The 8,674-nt window shown below is 51.0% G+C and overlaps 3 protein-coding genes across 3 annotated transcripts; 1 reads left to right on the top strand and 2 right to left on the bottom strand.

Moving 5' to 3' along the window:
* Positions 1 to 106: 106 nt before the first annotated feature.
* Positions 107 to 1,717, bottom strand: NFIA_077590 (putative flavin containing polyamine oxidase; the record flags this gene model as incomplete). Its single annotated transcript, XM_001259715.1, has 4 exons — positions 107 to 1,119; positions 1,164 to 1,467; positions 1,513 to 1,650; positions 1,697 to 1,717. The coding sequence occupies 4 exons, from the start codon at positions 1,715 to 1,717 to the stop codon at positions 107 to 109; spliced, it is 1,476 nt and encodes a 491-aa protein (XP_001259716.1).
* Positions 1,718 to 4,198: 2,481 nt separating this feature from the next.
* On the top strand, positions 4,199 to 5,652 carry NFIA_077580 (uncharacterized protein; the record flags this gene model as incomplete). The annotated part of the gene is made up of 5 exons (XM_001259714.1): positions 4,199 to 4,259; positions 4,319 to 4,618; positions 4,669 to 4,949; positions 4,970 to 5,380; positions 5,446 to 5,652. 5 exons carry the CDS (start codon positions 4,199 to 4,201, stop codon positions 5,650 to 5,652), a joined length of 1,260 nt encoding a protein of 419 aa, XP_001259715.1.
* Positions 5,653 to 6,279: 627 nt separating this feature from the next.
* On the bottom strand, positions 6,280 to 8,435 carry NFIA_077570 (putative C6 transcription factor; the record flags this gene model as incomplete). The annotated part of the gene is made up of 6 exons (XM_001259713.1): positions 6,280 to 6,781; positions 6,840 to 7,178; positions 7,252 to 7,422; positions 7,471 to 7,622; positions 7,672 to 8,253; positions 8,319 to 8,435. The coding sequence occupies 6 exons, from the start codon at positions 8,433 to 8,435 to the stop codon at positions 6,280 to 6,282; spliced, it is 1,863 nt and encodes a 620-aa protein (XP_001259714.1).
* Between the last annotated feature and the right edge of the window lie 239 nt (positions 8,436 to 8,674).

The raw sequence follows: 8,674 nt of genomic DNA, 5'->3' as shown, positions 1-8,674 counted from the left end.
CGTACATATGTTAGATCTTCTTGTGGCCGCTTGTCTACTCGAACTGCTAGAGCATTCCTGACTACAGACTAGATGAAACAATCAACATGACAAGTCTGACTAGAGACTATTCATCATTGTAATCATAGAAACTGTTGGAAATCCAGCCATTGACTGCACTATAATCAGCCAGTGGAGTGATTCCATGCAGCCTCTCATAATGCCTGCGAGGCCCGCACAGCCTTTCCATCGTCGAGTTATAATAGACGCAGCGGCCTTGCAAGAGCGCCGCAATCTGTCGTCCGGCATCAAGACCTTCGAAGTAGGCTCCGTGCAAGAACCCAAAGTAGCTTGGTGATGTGTGCTCTCCTGCAAACCATAGTCTGCCCGTATTGGCGCGCAGATTCTGGTGTTCCTCCAGGCCGGTGCTGGCGGGCCAGTTCGAGTAGCTTCCGTATGACCAGGGCTCGGTACTCCAGCGAGGATACATGAATGCAGTCGGCTCTGGAATGTCCTTGTCTGGGAACATCTTGCGCAGAACCGCCATCACCTCGGCTTTGGTCTCCTCATCGGACTGGTTCTCGACGTGGTAGGAGAACTCGTTGGTGACGGTGACGAAGAGGATGTTGGATCCGGGCAGGAAACCAGGTGTTGACAGTGATTGCCAGATGGGATACCATCCACGCAGCTTAGGGTCCGCATACAAGAAGTACTGTGTGTTTGAGGGCCAGAAGGTTTCGTTGAATTGAAGGAAGATCTTGGTGTAGGTGCCCATGGTAAACTTTTGAATTGCTGTCTGCTTCCAGTATGGCAGCTCCGGCGTGAAGGTGACAGCGTCGTTTTGCAGCACACCCAGAGAAAAAGTGCATAGGGCATATTGGGCTTGAACACAAGTTCCATCGCTGCTGTATACTGTCACCCCTTTGTCGGAATAAGTGATGTTGGTGATTTGCGTGTTCAAACGGAGCCGTGTATCGTTCGCCTTTAGGAATTTCGCAGCCATGCCCTTGATGATGGTGTTGTATCCGCGCTGATCCAATACGAAATTGTCCTCGTCGCTAAAGCCGTTCCAGGTCAAGTTACTCCCGGCGTAGCCGAATACCAGAGAGCTCTCGAGTGGTGAATAAGCGTCCTCGAAGTCTGCGTTGTTAGTTTCATTCCTGTTGAAGGCAGAGCAGACTTACCCCAGTTCCACCATTCAACAGCCTGCGCCTCCATGTCGGTCTTTTTGGGCTTCCAGCCAGCCAAGGCGAGCCCTGTCCGAGCTGTTTGATCTAGTAAATTTTCTAGTAGAATTGTGCCGGCCGCGGCATTGGCGATCTCGTCGGCGGCGTCAAACTCATTGAAGAGATGCGAGTAGTCGGAATATCCGTTCTCATTGTAAGTGGAGACGTTGTCATAGTCGGAAAATGTATTCTTGAGGTTGAACTCTTTGGCTAGTGTCCAGATAGGGTTCTGTGGCCCATCCGGGGTTCCAATGCCTTGGATCTGTTCAATGTCAGAGTGGTTCGACATAAACGAGGAATAACATACCCAGTTGGCACCCAGCTCCACGACATAAGGGTCTCCATTTTCGTCCTTGCCAAAATTCGTGTGCCAGGCGCGGCCTCCAATTGTGTCACGGTATTCTAGAATGACAAAATCATGGATCGATGCATTGGACAAAGTTTCCTGTCACAGTCAGATTTCAATGCATCCAGGCACAGGTTCAACATACAGCAGCCTTGATCCCTGCCATTCCTGCTCCTCTGCGAGAATTAGCAAATATGAATATACAAAAGAAATAAGCGAGCATTTACAAGATTGCAACCGTAGTTTTCTGGCATTTTCCCTCTTGAGATCGTGGCTGCTGAGCTACGTAAGCCGCGACAGATTGAACCGCGCAGCCTACGATGGCAGCCAAACCCAGGTGAAGATGCATCGGTAGGACAAGGTTGAAGCAAGGTGATGGAGCGCAATGCTTGAAGAAAAGCCTGCGCTAGAATGCGGGCGCATGCGGTTTTTATGCCTGACCTGCAGCTTCGACTGCAGACTGCAATTCAGCTCAGAAGCTGCCCCAGACCACTCCACTTCTGCATTAGCTCCAGCTCTCCTTGGATAGATACATGGAGATAAGATGCGGAAATGCAGAAGATCGGCAGGTCCATGCAACGTACTCCACCTGACCATCTCACAACAGGGGGGAGTGCCGCTACGCGAGATTTGGAAGGTCTATGCGGAGGCATCGACGAGTTCTGATAAGCATAATAACCCGCATCTTGGCTGCGACATGAATCACCGCATCTTTATCTCTATGAGAGATTCTCCTGTCGTGTGTTAACTTTGTTGCAAAATGTGGGATAGGGAAAGTTGGTGGCTCGTCTAATGCAGCTATTCCTGCAACTGACAAATAGTTTGCAAGGTTCAGCTGAACAATCGCCAGGACACGAAGAACCATGCCAGAAACTCAAGCTCATCGGGTGGACCTCCTTAAACTTGGTTAGATGCGTCGGTTTCCAAGTCAATGATATCAATGATATCTTGCTAAATCACATGAATGATGGCCATTTTTGTCGCTTGTTGATGCTTTAGTGTGTCTTGCATGCCTCGGGAGTTCTGGCTGTGCTTGGTTGTCTGATGCTTCCCAGATCTGTATATCCCGTTGGTCGACAAAAAAACCTCTGCAATAGATACAGAACTGCTCACTCGCATATTATCAGCAATTGTAAATAACCGTCATTCCTTAAGGCAGTCACTCATGCGCGATTGGAACTTGCATCCTCATTTCGGCTTGCATCCGCTGCAGAACAATGCTCGTAGAAACCTCTCAGAGCAAATGCTGAACAGGACCGCTGGCAGATACCTTCCTCAATAATCTCTTCGATATTAGTCTGTTCCAACCTGTTCTGCATCGAATAAGGAGTAGTGCTGCACGGGGCGAGACCCTTTGTGAGGCTTTGAGGAGGAATGTGCACAAAGCCGCGACCAGGCTTGCAATAGAGCTCTTCTAGTAACTAGATATGTTCCCCTCTAGGATAAGAGTATGAGAACCTTTTCTCTAGAAGAGTGTTGTATTGAGAGGATTGAAACAGACGTGCAAACTATACTGATATAGTCCATGTTGCAAACACAGGTGTAGATGATACAGAGGTGTAGACCAGAAGCAATTGATCCAAGACTATGATGGCTTTATATATGAGCATCTACTAAGTCAGGTGAGGTATAACGGCATACGTATCAAGCAAGGCTGGCGGTTCACTTACATATTCCTTCCTCTCTTTGGTCTTTGCCATTCCCATCAAATGATGGATATTAACTAAGACGGTTGTCAGTGTGAGATGAAACAAATCAACACACCAGACGTGCTGGAAGTACAGCCACTCCCAAGTTGCCTCCTCCTTTCCTGATGTTGAAGCACATTCTTCATCATCAGTAGGGGGAGCCGTCGAAGCAGCGGCAGTCCTACCCTCCTAATGGCAATCAGTAGGGCTATTGTTCGTCATCGTGAAGTCTGAGGAGGGACACTTAAGTTGATAACAAACTTCCTCTTCTACTTTACCATATCTCTCTGTCCTTGACGATGCCTGAGCAAGGTGCCTTAACATCAGAAACAAACGGACTGAGGAACTCCATACCAAATGTGTCTTCGTTCCATCCACAACTGCAAGCTGAAATCACTCCCAATAAAAAGAGAAGACTGCGTTGCTATCCTCAGCTGATCCAGCGAGATCCATTCCTCCCACACTGCGTGTCAGGCAGATCTGTGGGATCATATGGATGGCAATCCACGCGATCCGCAAGGAACACGGACATTACCTCTCCTTGGAAGAATTCGCTGCAGTCCCACGAAATTTATAAAGCTGCGAATATACTCAGTTAAGGTTTCCGGGGCCTTTGAGTACGTGAAGCTGCAGGGTGGCCGAAAGACAAGCCATAGTCTTCCATAAATTATTGGATTAAGACTTCCCCTTTATACATGAGTACGACGAATACTCATCACTAAGGCAATGAGAAGGCTAAGACATACCGCAAGGCTGAAGCCAAGGCCAGAATTGCAAGCAAGGCTAACCCTGCATCCAGACGGTGAAGCGAGACAGACGCCCAGGGTCGACAGCCGACAGCGTATCGCTGCAGCTTTAGTGCTGTCACAGCCACCACTTCACTTACAGTTATAAGATGAAGTATCCACTTCCTCCTTTTCCTCTTTTCTGCGTTTTGTTTAATAGAGTAGAGACTCACAATGGGTGATTATGGAAATGGAAATGAGGAAGTGGATATAGCGACTGTTGTTGAAGAAAGTGGTATGTATGTTCTTTAACCGCTGAGTCTTATTGAGTGTCTAAACGCTTAGCATCGACAGACCAGAATACCTGGACGTCGCGACAGGCAAATCTATGGCAGGAATTAGAGAATTACCAACGTCAACCACCTGCGATAGTTCTATTGTACGTCTTTTCCAGCTTTGACCAGCACAATCTCACACCGGAAAACAGATACGCCAATTACCCCGAGGAAAGCATTGACGACTCGCCCGTCCTAAGACAAAAAAATCCAAATATCTTTTTCCCACCCGACTTCTTCCCCGTCATCAAGGCAGACCTGAACGGGACATTCTTCTGCGACTATGATATTGATGACGAAGGAAAAGTCACCAAGCATTGTCTGTCCAACCTCCAGCCCTCATGCTCAGCCCCATACTGATCTATATAGTATCATGGACCTGCTTCAAGATCAAGCACGTCGTCAAACCAGGCGTATACGCCTGGATCCAAACGGCTGTCTTCGTCCAATGGCACCCGCAAGCAAACCGGCAGCTCGTCTTCTTCCTGAACCTACCGGACGTCATGGCACAGTATCTCGCCGCGCATCGACCCTCCCCAACCCAGCGCGGGAATCCATACATCTGGCACACGCTTTTCGCACAAGGCGTGGTGGAAGAATACGATACGTCAATCTGGTCTCTGCGTCATCTCGTCCGGCCTATCGAAAAGGTAGCCATTCACCCATTCAGCCAATGTTCTGCTTCCCAAAGCTAAAAGCAGCCCAGGCCCGCAACGAACCAAAACCACCCGTGCTTAACTTCCCCAACCTCCACGACATCGCCCGACACATCTTCCACGCGAACGAAACCCTCGCGGTCGCGACGCACACAATGCAATCTCTAATCGACGAGCAGGCGCGCTTCCGCGCCGAGCATCCAGTCTTGATAAACAAAAACAGGGGCAGCTGGATCCACACCGCGCAGCGGGCGCACTTCGTCGCGAAACAGCTGCATTCGCTCCTGACGCGGTCGCAATCGCTGAGTGAGCGGCTGCGCAACGAGATCAATCTGGCGTTTAATCTTGTTTCGCAGAAGGATGGTGCGATGATGAAGACGGTGGCGGTTGTGAGTATGCTTTATTTGCCGGGGACGTTTATATCGGTATGTTCAATGCAAGCCTCGTCGAACTTTGGGTGGCGGACAATGGCTGATATTTGAGGATGTAGGGTCTGTTCGGGACGAACTTCTTCAATCTGTCGAATGATGGTGGGGCGAAGTCGTGGATCATGTCGGGGAATTTCTGGCTGTATTGGGTTATCACGCTGCCGCTGACGTTGGCGACGGTGCTGGTTTGGGCCTCGTGGCATTATTTCCCGCACTATTACCCACGTATGTCTCTTAAGCCGCTGAAGGGCGCTGACTCGGTTGCCTGATGGCTTCTTTTATGACTGATGGAATGACGATAACGATCAACATGTTGACGTGGCGTGTACGCCGGAAACGCTCTGGTTGATGGCAGGATTAATAGACTTATGATGCGAATTCGCGTGACAAGGCTGATAAAGGTTCTGGTTCTGATACCATATGAGTAATTCTAACTCTCCAACGCTGAGGAGGGACAAATCTGGTGCTTGCTAATGTACAGAAAGCCGGGTGCCGAATGTCCATAGCTTGGTAAGTGGGACTAACAGAGTAAAAATCAGGGGCCTCTTCGTCCATATTGCGGCCGAAGCCTAGGCCGCCGCCGAGAGTAGCACAGCACTATGGCAGAAACCGTGCGTAGGCACGTACCGTGCAGACTGGCCACATCATCGGCAAAAATCGAAAGTGCTGGAGATCTCATATCGTCAAGATCGTCCGCTGAACGCATTTAAATCGCTAGCGCCTGTCGTGGTGTCGCATGCGCGGCCGCCTGTTGGATACCGGTGAGGCACCTGAGAGCTCAATCCGACGAAGTGAGAGCACTAGCTATGTAGAAAAGACGTGCACAAGCTGAGTCAAGCCAACGCAGTCTAATCTATTTTCAAGACTTGACTTGATTAATGCAAAGCCGATATACATCACATGTCGGAACCCTCGCCGTCCGAGGTTTCGATCGTGTCGGCCATGGGGAACGGAGACTCATCTGAAGGCTCATTTTCGGGTCGCTTTCCAAAGTCAGCAAATAACGAATCTGTTTCGGTCGGTAGATGAAGGCCATGGATGATAGCCCGCGTGCGGATCCTATCCAGAGCAGCTTTGCTCGAGCTCCACCGTCGAGATGCAGCTTTCGCGGCTATGCTGAGGTTAATGAACGCATCACGGTTTTCGGATACATCCAGCCGTTCGAGCAAGACGAGTAAGGCTATGTTGATCGGCTGGCTGGTGCCTTGTGGCATGCGTTCAACACCCCACGCGGAACGATGAAGGCGCATCAGCTGAGAGATGCTCCTTGCAGATGACAAGCAGGCCTCCTGGTGGCTCTTTGGCATCATGTGGAAAAGTCGGTGGTCCGATTGACCATTCTGCCCAGTGTTGCATAAAAGTTCGTAGACGGTTATAATGAGCGCGTGCTGGTACATGCTACAAATAGTCAGCCTCCACTCCTTGCAAACGTACGCGTCGGGGACGAGAAGCTTACTGAAGACATAAGACGTGCGGAACCTCAATAGCGTCCCTTTCCTTCAGGCAGGGCGGTAGCTCGCTTTGCCACTCTCGCAGTCGTCGTTGCAATTCGTCGGTCTTTTCCGTCTCTGACGAGCTGACTTCCCCGTGCAAATGGGGGTAGGTAATATCGTAGGCGATTTCATTCAGACTGCAGAGGGCTCGGAACGTACACAGCGTATGCGCTTGCAATTTTTCGGACTCGGTTGGATATGGTACCCACAGGTCGGCGTCCGGGCCATGGGTGATGGGCGGGAGGCGTATCTTTCGGGGCGGTTTAATCAAAGGCGCTTTCCTACTCGATACGGCATGGGTCCTGGGTCCAGGGACTGGTCAGTCGTCCCTGGTTCTAGCCGTCCGGCACTGGTAAAAGACACGGCATTGCGTACATCGCGATGTTGAACAAACCCCAAATTGTTACATTGGCCGCTCGGGCCAAGTCAAGCGCCTCACCGTCAGCATCCTTGGGAGCTGTGATGCTCGGAAACAGTTCCTGAACGGCGTACGCAAGTTGGCTCTGATGAATCCAGCCATGTCGATCTTTCCTGGTCATGGAAGCGCTGGGGTATTTCAGCAGAGGCCCGCACTAGCAAGCGATTGAAACATACCATATCCATAAAACTCCCAGTCCTTGGGCAGTCGCAAGGGTGATTCTGCCTTCTTCCTTATCTAGCAATCGTTTGGCCTCGTTGTAGAAGCGCACACCCTGGGCGGCCGCGTCTCTCGAAGAAGCATCCGACTCTAAACTATCCGAGTATGCCTGTCACCTGTCACCAGCAAGTCCAAGTACGTCGAACCGGACTACCTACACACGCATCGGCCAGGATGGCATTCACCAAAAAGGGCGAACAAAATTTCGAGTCCAATGACCCCGACTGCATGTCCCGCAGAAACAACTCCCGATCGATCCAGTGATAGAACGGATGAACCCACGTAAACCACAACGAAATCAGATGCGATACATGCTCGTCATCCGCGGTGACAGTCGTCCACGGGGCCGCCGGCACACGGAACAATGGCTCCACGAGAGCCCTCTGCGCGTCGAGAATACGCCGCCGCGACCGCGACCCCATCTGCTCAAACCGTTGTATCTCATTGCACACTTCGATGAGTTCCGGTGTCTGCTCCAGCTCGGACTTCAGCTGCGTATCTATGTAGAGTTGGATTTCGGCCAGGGAGGCGTTGCTGCGGATGAGGTTGAGGAGCTGGATGGTGCGCCGAGTGCCGCTCTCGCGCAGGGTGCTGACGAGCTGAATCAGGAGGTCCTCTTTCTCTTCGAGCTGGTTGACCTTGCGCTTTAGGGCGCCGCGGCGGCGTTTATCGGCGCTGGCGTCGAAGGTACATTCGACGTTGTTCTTGATACAGTTAGTGCATGGGGAGGTTCCTGAGCACTGAACTGGGGTTAGCACAACGCCGTAGTCTTCTCCGAGTCATAAAGGAGCTGACAACCACACACCTTGAGCTTGCGCGTTTTACAGGCCGAGCACGCTGTACCGACATTTTTCCGCTTTTGCTGAGCTTCATTTGTACCAGAGCCACCAGACGGGGCTGGAGACGGTTTGGACTCGGCCATGGGTGGGGTATTGCTGTGGACTCAGGCCATTCCGGGTAGCTGGAATCAAGGAAGGGCCGATAAGTGAGAGAAGGAGAGAAAGATCAATTAGAACAAGGGGAGGGCGATCGGGGTTTAATGCTAACATGATGGAAGGGGCCAAAAGTGAAGGGGATCTTGATGCGATCAACCCCGAACCAGACCTGTAAGAAACCCCAATGCCCGTGACGGAGCTGGTATTGATTACGCCATCCCAGGCC

This window comes from Aspergillus fischeri, genomic scaffold (assembly GCF_000149645.3).
Source record: "Aspergillus fischeri NRRL 181 1099437636264 genomic scaffold, whole genome shotgun sequence".
In the NCBI taxonomy this organism is placed as follows: Eukaryota; Fungi; Ascomycota; class Eurotiomycetes; order Eurotiales; family Aspergillaceae; genus Aspergillus; species Aspergillus fischeri.
The sequence above is the reverse complement of the archived record's forward strand: the minus strand, read 5'-3'. Positions and strand labels throughout refer to the sequence as shown.